This window comes from Olea europaea, unplaced genomic scaffold (genome assembly GCF_002742605.1).
Source record: "Olea europaea var. sylvestris unplaced genomic scaffold, O_europaea_v1 scaffold307, whole genome shotgun sequence".
In the NCBI taxonomy this organism is placed as follows: domain Eukaryota; kingdom Viridiplantae; phylum Streptophyta; class Magnoliopsida; order Lamiales; family Oleaceae; genus Olea; species Olea europaea.
This window is the reverse complement of record NW_019249416.1, coordinates 253516-272296: the sequence shown is the minus strand read 5'-3', so window position 1 is coordinate 272296 and position 18781 is coordinate 253516. Positions and strand designations below refer to the sequence as shown.

General features: G+C 33.1%; 1 protein-coding gene across 3 annotated transcripts; it reads left to right on the top strand.

The window, feature by feature from the left end:
• The first annotated feature begins 697 nt into the window (after positions 1-697).
• LOC111385028 (pantothenate kinase 2-like) lies at positions 698-16842 on the top strand. Of its 3 annotated transcripts, none has more exons than XM_023009391.1 (23): positions 698-803; positions 1375-1773; positions 2419-2631; positions 2783-2841; positions 3906-4022; positions 4370-4489; positions 4578-4672; positions 4767-4860; positions 5739-5870; positions 6837-6949; positions 7117-7309; positions 9578-9786; positions 10156-10200; positions 10331-10379; positions 10925-11007; positions 12187-12303; positions 12636-12699; positions 13069-13215; positions 13331-13489; positions 13902-13985; positions 14713-14907; positions 16181-16252; positions 16527-16842. In XM_023009391.1, the coding sequence occupies exons 2-23, from the start codon at positions 1461-1463 to the stop codon at positions 16614-16616; spliced, it is 2763 nt and encodes a 920-aa protein (XP_022865159.1). In that variant the 5' UTR covers positions 698-803; positions 1375-1460; the 3' UTR covers positions 16617-16842. The 3 variants fall into 3 exon arrangements, with proteins under 3 accessions (XP_022865159.1, XP_022865161.1, XP_022865160.1); XM_023009393.1 differs by lacking the exon at positions 698-803 and adding an exon at positions 841-939; XM_023009392.1 differs by lacking the exon at positions 698-803 and adding an exon at positions 1166-1269.
• The last annotated feature ends 1939 nt before the right edge of the window (positions 16843-18781 follow it).

Below are 18781 nucleotides of genomic sequence, written 5' to 3'. Positions count from 1 at the left end.
ATTGTTTCTTAGTAGCTCAATGGTTTAGCGATCGGCAATTAACCAATTGTTCTTAGGTTTTATTTTATTTTTTATACGATTAAATTAGGGTTGAGGTCTTCAACTTGTCATATAGTTATTATTGATCTTCAGCTATTAAAAGTGACGTTTTGAGTTTACAGCCTATTTGAATATATGAATTTGGATCCATAAGACAAATATTGTCAATTTAGATTTTAAAATCACAAAGTAATTTTCTATTAATTTTGAAGATAAATATTAAATAATTTATCAATTTTGCTCTCTAATTATGAGACATATAAAAGCCATGTATAGTTGTAACGTAAGTGAGCATTGATAAATTTGGTTAGCTAAGGACCTAAATTTACTAATTTAAGTAGATTAGAAATCTAAAACATCAATTTTAAAGATTATGTAACCGGTAGAAATTAAAATATTTTAATTTAAATCAAAATTAACTATTAATTTTAATTGACATATTTCAAATTTCTTCAACATTTATCAAAAATTTTAAAAATCTGATTTTAAACCGAATCGGAATTTGGTTATTGTTATTTTTTCGATTTTAGCTTCCGTTTGGCTCTCATTCTTTTTAAATTTTAATGGTTGAAATAATATTAAAAATTTTTTATTCGTTTGTAATATTATTTTATGGATGGTTGGGCCAAATGAGGGTATTAGTGTATGCTCTCCATGCCTCGCGTGCTTGCACGCGCGGTGGTTGAACGCATAAAAGAGGATACAGAAGAACAAATCGTCATCAATATTTCGTGTTCTCCAAAAAATCAACCTCAACAAACCAAGTTAGTTTTAATTTTACACTTCCTCATCACTTCCATTTTTTTATTAATCTTTCCATTTAGCCTTCTTTTGTCTAATTTGTCATCTGGGTTCATTCAATCTCATGAACACGTGCAAAAACTTGTGTCCTTTTTACCAGTAATGATCATTCAAAGCGTCCATTTTTTGTTGGGTTCCTTATAATTTTTCGTTTCTCTAATGGCGAAATCTCCCAAAATTTTGGATAATAATTGGGTTTATTGTTGCATTATTTCTTTTTGTTTCTCCTTAGCCACTTCTGTTATTTTCATTTAAAGAAGATTGTGCTTTCTATATCTTCACTTTTTCCTTAATCCAATTCTCAAAAACTTACCATTTTTTCTTTATTATTTTTAGATTTATTCGAACTAAAATGGGATATGTTTTGTTTTAAATTTTCTTGTGCATATATATTGATTAACTGCTTCTTTATTGGATATACAGATTGTGGTAATTTGTTTTTTTATTTATTTTTTTTTAAATTTAGTATCTGGGTACTTATTCATTTATTGTATTATATTCATTAATGTGTTTGGTTTTGGACTTTGAATGTAGGACAACATAAAATACCAGATTAAACATTTGACTTGAGTAAGAAAGAAAAGTTCGGGTTTAGGCAGCAGGTGCGGAGAGTAATTATAATGACGAGTTTAACAGAGGACCACAAAGAACTTAACTTTGGGATTGACGGCAATATAAATAATTGTGATGAAATAGCCAAGCATAATTCAGAAATCCAAAGAGAAACTAGTACTGTTGTGGAGAAAGGAGGAGGAGGAGGAGAAGAAAAGGAAATGGCTCCATTGGCCGGCAGTTCCATTCACCGGTCATCTTCCCGGCCACAGCTGGACCTCAGTGGGGCTGCTATACAAGGAAATTTTGAGGAAAGGGATCCCGCAATTCTGTTGCCTAATCAGTCTGATGATATTTCTCATTTGGCTTTGGATATTGGAGGTGAATTTTATGCATGCGTTCTGTTTGTTAGGAAGTAGAAAATTCTCTTTACTCTAAATTCTGTATTTATATTTTTGCTTTTCTGATTGTGAACTTTGTTCTGTTCCTTGGTTTTGTTACTACTTTTTTCTTTTCTTTTTGGAATTATGTTACTTCCTGTTTTTGCAGTCAATATTCAAGAAATCTTTTGAAAGAAAGTGTGTAATATGAATTAAGTACTCTTGTTTTTGGGAACCATGCCATTTTAAGTATGCTACTTGGGTCATTGTACATTTGTCGACTCCAAATATCATTCAAGGACTTCATTTTGGGATGTAATGTTGTGTTTTTATTTTCATGTCTCTACTTTATATTACACTTTGCGATAAATGAGATACGCTACTTCCAAATTCTCGGCATTATTAATTTATGATAATACAAGTAACTTTGACTACTTTCTCTTTTTCATTTTAATATCATGTGTCCTCCTAGATTATATGTTATATGACTTTCTGTTGATATCTTTGTTGTTATCGTTATTACTATTACTCTTTTTTTTTTTTTGGCTCACTTGGAGGGAAATTGAATTCAAGCTTGGATGGAAATATGTCTGTCTTTTCCTCTTTTTAGTAACTATTAATAAAGTGGATAGATTTCATTTTGTAGGATCTCTCATTAAGTTGGTTTATTTTTCGAGACGCGAGGATCAACCAATAAATGACAAGAGAAAAAAGACAACTACGGCGAGATTGGGTATTTCTAATGGCAATAGAAGGAGCTACCCTATTCTTGGCGGGAGACTGCACTTTGTGAAGTTTGAGACAATCAAGATAAAAGAATGCTTGGATTTCATCTACTCAAAGCAGCTTCATCGTGGTGGTAAATTCCCCGCTTATAATGATGAACGATTAGTAAAATGCTAACGTTCCATTCTTCCTGTATATTTTGATGAGTTAGTTCAACGATTGATTTTCAAGATTTTATCTTTTTGTGATTACTTGTTCTCTGTATTTGTGCTGTTTAATTATAGGAATGGATTCACGACGTTGGCAATCCAAAGGTCCAAGCACTGAGAACACCGTAATTAAGGTAAATTAGTTGTTTACTATGTCAAACAGGTAACATAGGATCGCTTAATACAATTAAAAGCTATCTGAGAAGGTTAGACGAAGTCTCAAACTTTGAAGTGTGGTTCGCATTTATTCTTTAACTATGTGAGGACAAAGAATAAGAGGCAAACACACAAATTATGTAGAAGGGCTACCAAACTTTATGTCGTTTCTTTCCTATTTAAATTGATAATACACCCCCCATGTATTATCTATTAATAAAATTACTTGATTACTTAAAAAAAAAAAAAAAAAAGGAGGCAAACACTATATTTGCTATATAGTTTAAATGATTTAAATGATGAATAATAGATAATTGTTTGACTTATGAAACTTTACTTTTGCTGTTCTTTCTGTTTATACATAATTTCAGAATTGCATATCTGCACATGGATTGTGAATTGTGCACAAAGCTTCTGAAAATATGGTAAAATGTTTATCGGTAGATCTTTCAACCGTTTCTATTGAATCAATCTTCTCTAATAATTTGTTCATATATTTGTAAGAAACATTTTTTAGGATTAAGTAGCCATATTCCTGCCTAACCGCACCCGCTTCATGCCATTTTCTAATTAGTTTTTTTCTTAAGCAATGCCAAGAGAATGGAGAAGAATTTTGCCTATAGGTAAAAGGAGTTGGAATTTGTATGTGAAAAATTGTAAAATAGAATGCCTAATCATTAATTCTATCAAAAACAAAGTCTATATCACTGTTTCTTTTTGCTGAATATTAGGCCATGGATAGCTTACATCTTAGTAAATAGTGAATAATATATCTATGTCAAAAGCTCTATTTTGTCATGATTTTACCCTCAACAGTGCATTTTTCTCTCCCTGCTTTAGAATGAAATGACGTTGTCTTTAAGGATATTTCAAAATGCTCAATCTCTGATCTATAGTCGATTATCATTTATATATTGTTTAACATTATGAAATAACTACAATAGCAGCCAAAGTTCTTTGGTTATAAATTTCCACCTTGCTAACAGAGATTTGTTGTGCTCTTTTACATTTTCCTCTATTAATTGGTTACATTTTTGTGAAGGCTACAGGTGGCGGTGCGTACAAGTTTGCTGATCTCTTTAAGGAAAGACTTGGAATTAGTATAGAGAAAGAGGATGAAATGAATTGTCTTGTGGCTGGAGCAAATTTCTTGCTCAAGGTGCTATCTGAAATTCTCTTCTGAGAGCATTATGTACCTTATTTTCTTTCACCTAGTTTCATTTTTGCCGGCTATAGCTTAAAAAAGGTCTTATGGATCAAGAAAGATGCTTGAGGAAGTGGTAATCTCATTTCCCTTTTTTCATCTTCTGAAGCACACTGTTGGAAAAATTTGATGGACACATCTAATTTGATGTTTGTGTCCTTGTTTATCTGAGAAGCTTTTTCTTGACTAATTGCTCTGCTGCATACCGGTAGTTTTACATCATTTTGTCTTGGTGTATTTCTTTCTTTTCCTTTGTTGATCCTATTGCCGAAAGTGTTGTAAGCTACTTGTGATTTTTGTAGGCAATTCGACATGAAGCATTCACACATATGGAGGGTCAAAAAATGTTTGTGCAGATTGATCAAAACGATTTATTTCCATACCTTCTCGTGAATATAGGATCTGGTGTTAGTATGATAAAGGTGTAAACATTGTTTCTACAACGTTTATTTTCTCTTTGAATATTACTATATACCTTATGGTCATGACTATACTGTTACACGATTTCAGGTTGACGGGGATGGGAAATTCCAGCGAGTTAGTGGAACAAATGTTGGTGGGGGGACATACTGGGGATTAGGGAAGCTGTTAACAAAATGCGAAAGGTTGTCTTGATGCAATGGTTAACTTTCTCCTATTCCTCAGCTTCCTTATTTGCACTTGAATATCTAAACTTTGCCTTCAACTCTTCTCCATCAGTTTTGATGAATTATTGGAGCTGAGCCAACGTGGTGATAATAGAACCATAGACATGCTTGTTGGTGATATTTATGGTGGAATGGATTACTCAAAGGTATATCCTCTTTAACAAATTAAGGGCGCATTCCTATTTTCTTCCCCCTAACCCCACAGGGGGGAAAATACAAAGAAAACAAAAACCACCTAGATCATTTTCATCATATGTTTCCACTGTTTTTGCACACCGACACTCCCTGGACATTTTATCATGATCAATTTTCTTTATTTTTCATAAATATCATATATTTTTAACTCAAAATTATTATTAAACAAAAAATAGGTACTCATTTAAAAAATTTCAACAAGAAGAATTAATAACAAGTATTAAAACTAAATTTATATTATACAAATGAAAAATTTTAAAGAATTTAATCAACATATCGACGATGTGTCGTGTCGATACTTTTTTGAAAAATTGGTGTCGTGTCCGACACACGTGTTCGTGTCGGTGCGTAATAGGTTCTACCTTCATGTTTCGTCCATATACTTCAGAAGTGTTTAGTTTTGGAATAAGTTGTAACTATATACTCCGCTACAGTTCATTTTCATTAGCTAATGCTATTGATAATGTTGATTGGACGTGAAGGGTTGGAAATTACTCGCCTTTAGAAGTTATCTTGGTCATTACGAGAACTTGGGGAGGTCGGAAGAGAGACAATATTCTTTCTTGCTTTCCTTTTTTTTTTTTTACTTTTTCGTTTTTTTCATTAAGTTTCTTCTATTTTGTTCAAATACAAGGGAAAGTGTGTTGTCCTCTCTGGCAGTTTGATTGACTAGTGGGGCTAAATAGCTTTCTTCCCTTTTGGTTTTTCATCCCTTTTTAAATAATTGTTTTCTAGGTCTTTCTGCCAGTGTTTATACATTTATAAAAGCCATGATTCCTGAATTTTTTTCTTCTCGTTATAAAATTTTCGGTGTTGTGAATGATAATAGATTGGTCTCTCTGCATCAACAATTGCCTCTAGTTTTGGGAAGGCAATATCTGAAAATAAGGGGCTTGATGATTACAGACCTGAAGATATATCTCTGTCACTCTTGCGAATGATTTCCTATAATATCGGCCAGGTATGATACATTGATGTTCTGTAAATTTTAATTCATTGTCATGTATCCTTATGAATATGTATGTTTCTTTTTCTTTTAACTAAGGTGTATAAAAGACTTTTGTTAATAGTTGGTCATGAAATGGGAAAAGAACATATATAATTATTAAAGAGGAGGCAGACAACTATCAATAATTTGTGAGAACAAACGAAAAATCTTAAAAGTTCCCACAGGTCATAAATTCCTATGTAATCTCATTCTATGTATCACATTACTAGAATGTTCTTTATCGTGATTGTCATTTTGACCGCCATTGCATTATCTAACTTATCATTTACTGACAATTCAGAATCAGGGCATGTGACATTCTGCTATTTTATTTCTCAGATACTCATTATTTGTTTTGAATGATTAAAGTAATTTCCCCATCCATATCTTGTGTATGCGGCCAAAAAAAGAAAAAAAATGAATTAAGTAAGAACTGGTATGGTTATTTAGCCTTTTACTTTAATACTTTTCAAAAAGAGACATTTATGCTGTATTTGCAAATGATCGATTCGAACATGGTTTAAGATTCATAGGAGTTTCATCATACCACCTTAGAACCAAGAGTATGCATCTCTTGTTCATTCATGTGAATATCACTTATTACAGTGTCAGATCCAATTTTCAAAATCTTATCTCATGGTGCATTAGCTTCATTCATTTAAACCTTCTGTGTCTTATGTTTCTTTTTCTCTGGTGAATGATTTATTTTCATTTTTTCTTTACATGATTAATATAAGAATAAATACGATAATAAAGGTCACATATAAAATGACATCTCTGGAAATCCTTGGAAAAACTATTTTATTACCCTTTGTTACCGCTTATTTGCTAGTTCTTCCTTGCTCAACTTACTTTCTTGATCTGGACAAATGAAACTGCATGACTTATTCAGCTATCCTTGTATGTTTATATGCCTGACATCCTTTTCAATTTTTGTAGATATCTTACTTAAATGCATTGCGCTTTGGACTTAAGAGGATATTTTTTGGAGGTTTTTTTATCAGAGGCCATGCCTACACTATGGACACCATCTCATTCGCAGTTCACTTCTGGTAATTCTAGAAATGTACTCATGGAAGTCTTATTGGTTTTCTTTAGCGTCATGAAAGTGAAATTTTCTATCTTGTAATAATTAACCAGTGATTTTGGTACCTCTTTTATGAATATTTAAGTGGTATGTTGTATTGTTTTCATTTCTTTTCTCTCACTGTTTGATTAGGTCGAAAGGGGAAGCACAGGCAATGTTTTTACGACATGAAGGGTTTCTGGGAGCTTTAGGTGCATTTATGAGCTACGAAAAGCACGGTTTAGATGACCTTATGGTTCATCAGCTAGTAGAAAGGTTCCCAATGGGTGCACCATATGTGGGAGGAAATATTCATGGTCCACCTCTAGGAGATTTAAATGAGAAGGCAAGTTTTGTCCAATGCCATTATGACATTAGGTGCTTCATAACTGTTTTTCATTTGGTGTCTGATGTTTGATAATGGATTAATTATGACAACAAAATCTGGAGATTAGCCTCTATTTGGTTTGGCTATAAATTAGATTTTTAGTAGATTTTGATAAAGGTTGTTGGTCTCATAAAATGTGGTTGAAATGAGTTAGGGGAAAAATGAGTTTTAAAAATTGGGCCAAACAGGGGCTTAACTGCAACGCTAGTCATTTGACTCTAATTTTGTTTGCATTAACGATCTTTTATGTTTTTAAGCAGGGGAATATGATTCATATAGTTGAACCAAAGCTGCAATTTTCCTTTTTGGTTGTTTTTGGTGGTGTATGAGCATTTGGTAGGCATATAACTTGAGATCATTTGATATATTGGGGAAATGGTCTAAATGGATCACCCACTCGTGTGACCCATTTAATAAATGATTCTATATGGATAATATTACATCATCAGCTGTTTTGTACTCATTTCACCACTTCAACCCCTAATTTGTAAACTAGCGGAAAAAAAACCCTTAGACGACCACTCCCTCACAATGCCAACGCCAATGCCAATCCCATCAATTACTCCATAATTCATTATATCATTAATTTCTCCAGCGTTGTATAGCAAATCTATTAGGTGCAGGGCAGCCATTTTGCACCATCAACCTTGCATCCATGAACCATTGATTGAACAACACTATTAATTAGGTAAGTCAGATTTAATTTCTACCTATTTGACAAATTTTATGTTACTGTATTTATAGTGCAGAGTTTATTTGTAAATTTCTAAAGCGCGGTGAGTTAAATTGGTGGGGAGAACTAGGAGCCTGATGGTGGCGAGGGCATGATGCCGGAGGAGCCGTTTGTGGGGGCAGGTATGGTGGGAAGTGCTGGTAGTAGCAGTGCATGGTCATTGTGGAGGATGGTGGAAATGGCAGGTGATAAAGGATGATGGAAGTTGAGCCAACTCAATGGACTCTTATTGAGTTGGTGGTGACTTTTATGTAGATTATGTTGTACATTTTTTATATGGTTGCTTGAGATTATGTAGGCCAAAAGTTCAATGGGTGTAGATGGCTGGGTCAGTCATCCATACAGATTCACTATTTCTGGTGGGTATAGTTGAGTCATTATTAAAATGACTGGGTGCATTCAAAACCTATTATTTGGATGGTTTGGGTGGGTTAATGCGTGTGGGTATTTTTTCTACTTGGTCTTCTTCTGAGTTTCTAGACTTTTATGTTCCTTGGTAACGCACATATTGTACACGAGTTGGGAAGAATAAAATGAACTGGATGGGCCATAGTTTGCTTCTTGTGCAGTGGAATTTCTAAACCATTGCTTGATCTAAATTTATGATGATTCTGAGGACTATATCCTTTACAGCTATTAACAAAAAAAGAAAAAAAGGTTATGTATCCTTTTCTGTTTTCTGATCTGGGAAAGAAATGATTCCATGACCAACTGGTCTGTTCAGAAGCAGTATTCGGTAGGAATAACTTTAGAATCTTAGTATAGGTAAAAAGCTGAACAAAAGTATATATGTCAACAATGACAAGAAATGTAAATTAACAAAGGAGCAGCTCTCTGGAAGCTAGGAGTCTTATAGCCCTAAACCAGAATAACGGTTTTATTACTTCCTTAATACCTTATTACTAATCTATCGCATGGCTAACACAGAATAGATGGCCAACTTCTCACTTTCTTGCAAATAAGATAACCGGCCTTCCTTTAGTTCAATATCTCCTATGTCTTTATCTTGTCATTGATGGTTTGAATGATCCTGCCAATGTATTGATCCTGGAATCATGCAACACATGATCCCCATTATCCATTTGCCATGATCCCCCTTATCCAGTTGCTAAGCCAGCGAAGCAGCTTAAATCCGTACGTCGAATTGATACATCCTTCAATGGCGTGGATGCTTGCACCTTTTCTTGTAAACAACTTGGATCATTGCTTTGGTCATGCCAAATTAGCAAAGCCCTTCTCTAACACTCATAAAGCAACGCTCCCCTAATAATATATAAGTGCAATGTATAATGACAAAAGGAAAAAGAAATTTAAAAAACTTTACAAACTATAGTTGACTTGCCTTGTTACTAATTGAATAACTTTGTAAACATCATTGAACATTAACTTTCTTGAAATCTTTTCTCTTTTTTCATTTTTTCTCTGTCATGCAGTATTTTGCATGTGTGCATTTATAACACCACCATTAACATGTTGTGTGCATATCACTGCAGATATCGTGGATGGAAAAGTTTGTGCAGAAGGGAACTGAAATCACTGCTCCTGTTCCAATGGCCCCTCCAGGAACCACTGGCCTTGGAGGCTTTGAAGTTCCGTCATCCAAAGGAGATACCTTGCGTTGTGATGCAAGTGAACTAAATGTTGGTGTTCTCCATCTTGTACCAAGTTTAGAAGTGTTTCCCCTGTTGGCAGATCCAAAAACGTAAGCTGATTAGACGTGTATCTGGATTCATGTCTACTGTAGTCTCTCAAACTTATTCTGCCTATCCGTACTCTTAGATCATGTAGATTACCTTTTCCCATAACTATAAATTGTTTCACATGTTTACCCGGAGTTTCAATTCTATATATATGTTTTATATTCCCCTGTTTTAGATTGGACTGCCTCTTTTGGTTATTTGACTTCTGATCTGCTATTGTAAAACGAAGAAAAAAAGGAAAGTCACCATTAGTTCTAGTTTCATTCTTTTGTGTTGGTCTACACTCAGTTTGACTCAAATTCGAAAAACCTGGAAGTATGATAACCACTGTTGCTTTTTTTTTTTTTTTGGTAATTCTTTCTTCATTGCAGATATGAGCCCAACACAATAGATCTCTCAGATCGCAGTGAACTAGAGTGAGTCATGCACGATACTGATAGGCTCTATATTTGATGAAAATCTTTCTGTTATTACTGAACTTTTCCAGTAGTTAGTACATGTTACACTTGATTTTTTTAACTATCTTGCATTTTTTATTTGCTGTAGGTATTGGTATACTGTCCTATCAGAACAATTGTCAGACCTGGTTGATAAGGTACATAATTCTTTCAGAAGTTTACCTAAGACCCAGACACCCAGCCCAGCACCCACCAATAAAGAAGGGAGAAAGAAACTTGTCAAAGGAATCATTTGTAATGTAGAGTTATGAATCAAATTTTTTGAAGTTGCAAGTCTAACAAATTGGCTTTCAAGTTTCAAACTGTCCTATTTTAGTAGATTACATTGTGTTACAAGTTTTTTAAGACGGCATGTTCACACGTGATGGAGCAACTATTTATAATTGGCTATTGATGCACACAGCAAGGTAACAGTTTGTGTCATCAATCTAAGTTGCTTGTGTAAAATGCTTCAATTGAGATTTGAAATAAACTTTGGCATTATCTTTCTTCTTGTTATGGGTTCCTTGCATAAGTGTTCAGCTGAAAACATTTAAATAATTTGAAAATTACTTTTGGTGGCTACATTTGTATTTGGTAATCAAGTTTTTCTTTTTCTGGTGCTCTTTTCGATATTTTATTTTCAATATGTACCAGTATATCTTGTGTATATGATTGTGCGATCTTCTCGTGAGTTCTGCAGGCTGTGGCAAGTGAAGGTGGTACTGATGATGCTGAAAGAAGGGGTGATGCATTTGCTCGTGCATTCTCTGCGCACTTGGCAAGGTGTTTACTTTTTGAATTCGAAGCTTCCATCTTTTTCATCTTTTTTAACTGAGAGAAATTGCATTTTACAAGATTTTGTGTAGAACCTAAAGTCTTGTTTGATTTTGATTTCTTCAAAAACACTTTTCCTCAAACTCATTTTCAACCACACATTATCCCAATAAAATAATTTGACATGTGAATCTATAACGTTTTCATATTTTTTAACCACACATTCTCCAAAGTAATCACTTTTCAAAAAAATCACTTCTCAAAAATCAAAATCAAACGAGGACTAAGATAAGAATTTGATTATTTTATTCTAAACATAAATAGTGCTAACTAGTTTAACCAAGTAAAAATACTCTTGATTATTTTATTCTAAACATAAATAGTGCTAACTAGTTTAACCAAGTAAAAATACTCTAATGCTTTATTTTTCTAATGTGAGGTTACAGTTGTGATGCTTAGCTTCTCTTTTATTTTCTTTGGTTTTGCTTCCTCGACATTGACCAAGCAACCTTTATGAATGCATTATACAACCTTTATTCACCAGATAGTCAGTGTTCTGAGAAATACAACCCCCTCTCCTTTCCCCCCAACAAAAAGAAAAGGGGAAAAAACCGTCTGGTTTTGGAACATAACCTTCTGTCTTGATGCTTACTGATTTTGCAATGGTGCCATTTTGGACAAGGTAAATGATAAACCGTTCGGCAAGGGTAATTTGAATAAGATTTACCTTCAGTAAACACTTGACTCTGCTGTTACTGTAATGTATCTGAACTGAAATCTAAGAATAATGTTTCATAACACTCCACTACTGGGACATCGCACCAGTTGGCAATTCTACTGGGACATCACACCAGTTGGCAATTATGAATATAAGTAGGTTCTCTGATCTGACTCTTGTTAAATGAATAATATATATTTTTTATTTTTTAATTTGTCATGCACATCTTGGATTTTCACATCAAATTCTTGAGCCAAGCTATTAATAATCTAGTCTGTTTTCCTTCCATGTCTGCTTCTGATTTGAATGAATGAACCTTAAACCCCATTCTCGTTAGTGCTTTACTTCTTTTTTGTCAAGTTAATTTCTTTTCCCCTTCTGTTATGGCAGTTAATCTCCAAATTTAAGAAATCACTTCATGGCGAAGTTCTTACTGTTTGCTTATTATAACTTCTGTTGTGTCTCACAAGGTTAATGGAGGAGCCTGCTGCATATGGAAAATTGGGGCTGGCCAACCTTTTGGAATTAAGAGAAGAGTGCTTGAGGGAATTTCACTTTATCGATGCTTATAGGAGCATAAAGCAAAGGTATGCTTTCTTGGAATGTTTTGTCCTGCCAACCTTTGTTTAAATTACTTTGAAATATGCTATGAAATTAGAGCCAAAACTGCTGAGGGCATTCCATCAAGCATAAGCGTCAAGATAATCAGTAATGTGACTTGGGGTGTGTGTGTGTGTGTGTGTGTATAAAATCTGTGTAAAACGTTTTACACAAGCATCCTTGACACCACTGTGGATAATTGCTAAGAATTCCACATGATTAATTCTCAAGTTAGGTATGACTTGATCACTCATGGCACAATGTTATGGGCTCATGTTGACTGGAAACAAAAATAATTCCTTTTTATCGTGTATGATAGGGAAAATGAAGCATCCCTTGCAGTTCTACCTGATCTTTTAAAGGAACTTGACAGTATGACTGAGGTATGTATAATTATCTATGCTTTGATCCTTCCTTCGCTGAAGAAGAGGTTTAGCTTGATTGGTACGATAACCTTGTTCTTATAAAAAAAAGAAAAAAAAAGTATGATAACCTTGTACGTTTTACAGTCATGACCTTATGAAATCTACAGTTTAGTCATTTCGGCAAATACACTGATATAATAAGGGTAAAATTCTTTGATAAATGCAAAGGAAAAAGGTGTTGAATCATCTCTGTGCTAGTTAGCAGTTTATTTCAGTTATAGTTTGAGTAATGTTTCACACTGAAGTCTTCAAATAAAGAATCATCTCCATCTTTCTGGAACCTTGCCATCATTTCCCGGACATTTGACAGGATATTCTTTCTTTCAGGAAGCAAGAATGCTTACATTAATTGAAGGGGTACTTGCTGCAAACATCTTTGACTGGGGATCTCGTGCATGCGTTGATCTCTACCATAAGGGAACAATTATTGAAATATACAGAATGAGTCGCAACAAAATGCAAAGACCTTGGCGGGTGGGTGTGGCAAACTATCGTGTAGCTTAGTATTACATCCACATTAGAATTTCTCAGTAGAAAATATTTGACAATGATAATTACAAGTTATTGGGTTTTGTTTATTCAATTTCAGGTGGATGATTTTGGCGTTTTCAAAGAAAGAATGTTTGGCTCCGGTGACAAGAAGCCTGAGCCTCATAAAAGAGCTTTGCTTTTTGTGGACAACTCAGGTGCTGATATTGTACTGGGAATGCTTCCGCTTGCAAGGGAACTTCTGCGACGTGGAACTGAAGTACGTCTGTTCTTCTGAAATCTGGACCAGGCAGTTCCAAGTCAATTATGATGATGAATTTATCATTGCCGCCTAATTTAGAAATTCTTTTCGACTATACCACCTTCTCGATTTCTCTCTTGTTAGTTCTGAGGATGCATTAGTTAGATTCTCATTCAACAAGAGCAAAATTGATGGCTCATACCCCTAAACGTCGAAAATGATTGTATTTTGCAAAGATTATATAGTAAGTGGTCTTAACGAGTAGAGGAATAGGCTTGTTTTGGAATGTATTTCCTTTTTTGAAGCTTCAAATCTCTAATTAAGTTCCATTTATAGAATTATTTATTTGAAATTCTTGGATATTCTTTTGGTAGCTCATATAATGCTTATGCATGATACCAAACAAAAACTGATGAAAATGTCTTTGCAGGTTGTGCTGGTTGCCAACTCCCTTCCCGCACTAAATGATGTTACTGCTATGGAGGTGCCTGATATTGTTGCTGAGGCAGCTAAGGTCTGTTTACTCTTGGGTAAAAAACTCTGATAGTCACTCAAACTGCCGTTTCTTATTAGTCGCTAACTTTATTTTTCCAAAGTTATTGCTGAAATTTACTTTTTGTTTCAGTAGATCACTGAGTTATAATCTATTAGTTTTTCTAATGGAAAGTTCAATATGAAGTCCTCTATATAGATGCCATGTCAGAACTTTATTTTTCACGTTGGACATTCCGCTTGAAAAAACTCATAGATTTTAACTGGGCTCTAATAAAGAAGTGAACTTTAGTGACCACTTTGTAGCAAAATAAAGTTTGGTAACCAGTGTGAAATTTCACTATAACATGAGTAATTAACTACTTTTCTTTAACCAGTAATCCTGTGCTCGAGGACTTGACAGTAACTGTCGTTCATTGAAATTAAATCCTGTAGCTTTCATATATCCTATATAGTAGAGGATACATAGGAAAAATGTACTATCAATGAATTTTCAATCGTGGATACTAACAACTCTCACCTGTTTTTGTGCCATTACGGAAAGATAAAGCAACTAAAAAAAGAGTCTTTAAAATCCTCTTACCTTTGGGATAGCATTGGAGATGCATTTTTTTCCCCATTATCTGTCTATTTTCCTTTTTAATGTGAATTTATATACTATACTTCTATAATTTAGAAATACCTTAGTTAAGTTACTCTTTATTGTTTAGTCTATTCTTCAAGATTAACAAGACCTGTGTGTTCTCCAGCACTGTGACATTCTTAGGGGAGCAGCTGAAGCTGGAGGCCTACTTGTGGATGCCATGATCAATATCCAAGATTCTTCAAAGGAAAGCCCGTCATCAGTTCCCCTGATGGTTGTTGAAAATGGGTGTGGGAGTCCCTGCATAGACTTGAGACAAGTCAGTTCAGAATTGGCTGCTGCTGCCAAAGATGCTGATCTGGTAACACATGCTTTTTCTGTTATAAAGTTATTTGGAAGGCGTCCTCTAAATGCTATGAAGGGTTTGATTTAGTCGTTTTGATAAACTTTTTATAGGTGCATTATTATGAAAAGCATTATTCAATCCAGAGGCACAGGTAGTGGGGGGTTGGCATGGGCTATACCCCACGCCACCCCACTAGCCCATATGGAAATTAATAATAATTTGTTCAATTTTGGCCCATATAGCTGTGTACTAAGTCTGAATTCTAACCCAAGCTCAATGCTCGATTAATCAAATCTTGTTGAAGAGGCTACAATTATTAAATAGTATTTTCATGATATTTATGAAACGTGAATTTTTTATATTTAAATTAGACATTTTATTTAATGCGTGTTTGACTAAATTACTTATGGTAATTAGGTAAATTTTATAATAGAAAATTTGTATTGATCAGATCTAAAAATTATTTATTTTAATAGTTAGAGACTCTATACATTACATGTTTTGCTAAGCTTAAAAGTAATTAAATTTTTATTTCTACATATGTTTTCATATATTACCCATTCATACTTACAAGAAAAAATTAATTATTTTGACCATGAAATATATATTACGATCAAAATAAATAACTTGCTCTAAATTTGATCTTGTCAATAAAAAAGAATATTTGTTAAAATTTATTTATTTATAAATTAATCTATATATAAGTTTACTCTTGAAATTGAGCAAAATATTGACATGACGTAAATTTAATTTCTTTGGACCATCATAATTCTTAGTCGATTTTTCTCTTTAGATGTGATTCATCACTCACTATGAAATGAAGTAATATAGAAGATTGTTGTTCATACCAAATAGTATTTTGAGACAATAACATATAGTGATGTATTATTGATTACGTGTTTCAACCAAAGCTTTAAGTTGTTTGAAAATACTGATCATCAAATTTATTTAGAATATATTCATTAAATAATTTCTTAATTTTTCATTGGTGGATATGTATTTTTTGCTTATTCCAATGGTGATTCGGTTAGTTTATATTTTTTAACGTAGGCGTCGATTTTTTATTTGGTAAGAAAATATAAAAAGTTTAGTGAGACATCTTAGGGTGAAACATTTAGAGTTCTTTTATTTCATTGAGTATTGTACACTCATTGTCGTGAATGTCATGAATTTAGCCTCTTGCAACGTGAGTTCATTCGAAAATTTTTAAATTTCAGCCCATTCTAACTTCATTTTTTGGCTCCGCCCCTGACTCAATGGTAAGCCGCGACTGTCTTGTGTTGTGCAGGTTATTTTGGAAGGGATGGGACGAGCTTTGCATACAAACTTCAATGCCCGGTTCAAATGTGATGCTCTGAAGGTCTGTTTGTTACTATTTCACAATTATCGCTAATTTCTTGCTATAGAAGGGTTTATTAACAAGCATGTGCATTTATTCTATGAATCCACGAAGAAATTAAATTCTTACGAGAAGTATAACTGCAAAAGCCTTGTCATTGATTGTTTAAACAGATGTTTCCTGCCATGTGACTATAATTCTATTTATTTTCAAGAACTCGTAATTTCAGGATTGTTGATAGTGTCTCATTTTGGCTGGATCTTTTAATTAATTTGATGAACAATTCGATCTGCAGCTTGCTATGGTGAAGAATCAGCGACTCGCAGAAAAGCTTATTAAAGGAAATATATATGATTGTGTCTGTCGATTTGAACCAGCTTGCTGAATTCCCTCCATTCTGGCTTGGAGTAATGCTGTATCAACATCTTGTATGTTAAAATCTGTATAATTCGTAATCGAACGTCTGGTTTAGCATGGAATTAACCTTTCGACTGCAGAAATTATATAATCGATTGTTGAATTTTTGTGGCAGTTCTGTTTTTCTGTTGTTTCATCTTTGCAGTGAACATAATTTTATATGTCTCAGCACATATGAATGTTGGCATAATTAATCTTAGTTTTTCCAAATGTTTTGTCGCAAATAAGGCAAGTGATTTGTTGTTTTGATCTTAAAACAATATCCAATACGGAAATATAAGATAAAAAGAAAACGAAATAAATAAAAACTTGTCCAAATTAAAAAGTATATTGGACAAGTAGAGATGTCAATAATTGAGAATAAATTAAGGAAGTAATAGGTTAAGTGGTCGAAATGGTAGTGTACCCCCTTGAGGATATGAACATATCAAGTTACGAGAGAGAGAGAGCATGCTAAAAATTAATAAATAACGATTTATGTAATTGTATGCAATATCAGTACACCAAGCTAGAGGAGGGGGGGGGGGGGGGGGGGAAAGGGGGAGCATGTCCCCTCCTCTATCTTCTTGGCCAAGGCAATGATGTCATATTCTATCATCTAGTCCACCTCATTTCCGAGGCGTTGAGAGCACCTCAATACCTCATTGAAGTTCTCTCTAACATAGCTTTGAGCAAACACGTCACCTCGATGCAATGTCCTAAAAAGTGTAAAACGTGGCTAGGTGTGATATCGAAACTTCAAGCTTCACGAGCTTAAGCGAGCCTAAACGAGGTTTACGGGTAAATTTTTTTTTCTTATTTATAATATTATTTTAAACTTTTAATCATTTTAAAAATTATTTAATAATTAAAATAATACATACCAAATATCTAAATTTAAGAATACTATATTTATTTAATATTTTCGACAATTACTCAATTATACAATTTTTAAGTTTTTGAAATGCGAAACCTAGATTATGTTTCATAGTTTCAATTTTCAAATAGATAACTCTTTCTTGAAATTTTTTAACGTGTTTTCATTTGTACTTTTGTACTTATATAAAGTCATATAAAAACTTGAAACTAAAGTAAAATAAAAGACTTTAAAAAAATAATAATAAAAACAACTAATAAAGCGTCACTAAGCGTTCATTGCCAAGGCATGATGTGTTGCTCGAACCTTGTGCCTAATTGGTGCCTAGATGGCAGGCATTGCTTAGACGAGTTTTTTAAAACACTAAAAGAAATTGTTAACATTCTAAACCGTTGAAAACTACACTACTTATAATCCATTTACTTATAATCCACTACTCAACATCCCTTTTTTACATACTCTAAATTATAATTTTTTCACACTTTAAAACATCTTTGAGAACACAAAGTAGAAAGTAGAAAGTAGAAAGTAGAAATACTGAATAGACTGACACAAGTAAGTTTCAAATTTATGAAAAATACACGTTAAGGCACACGTCAACAATGACCAATTCTTATAATATCTGATAATTATCTAGATTGATAATTAAATAAGAACATTTAAAATGAATAATGTTTATAATTATCATTTTCTTAATATTACTCAAAAACGTCTAACACAAAATAGAAACACGTAATCAACTTATTACGCTCTTATTTGGGCTCTATTTCAATGAGATTTTGGAAATAATGTATTTTAAAATAGTAAATTTTTTGGAGAATGTGTGATAAAAAGTAAGGAAATTTTTTGAATTTACATGCGATATTACTTTACCGAAAAATGTGCGGTTGAAAAAAAGAAGGAAAAAAAAAATTAAAATTTTAATGGAGTCCAAAGGAGGGATTCAAATTTATTTAAAATACACGTAAATTTTGACACATTCTTAATGAAAAATTCTTATACTATATGATAATTACCTAGATTAATAAAAAAATAACTAAATTTTAAGATGAATGTTATATTATTGTACTGCCATATTAATCTAACTGTTTATATTTGCATGTGCTTCTTCGAAAAAATTTAAAAATTGTTAAAAAGTTGAGATCAAAGTCAATAATTAATTCTAAATAAATAAATGGAACCCATAATTTTTACAAATTTTTCAATACAAAATTCATCAATTTTACCAAAATCTGTCAAAAAAATTATCAAAATCTTTGTTAAAAAACCATTTACTA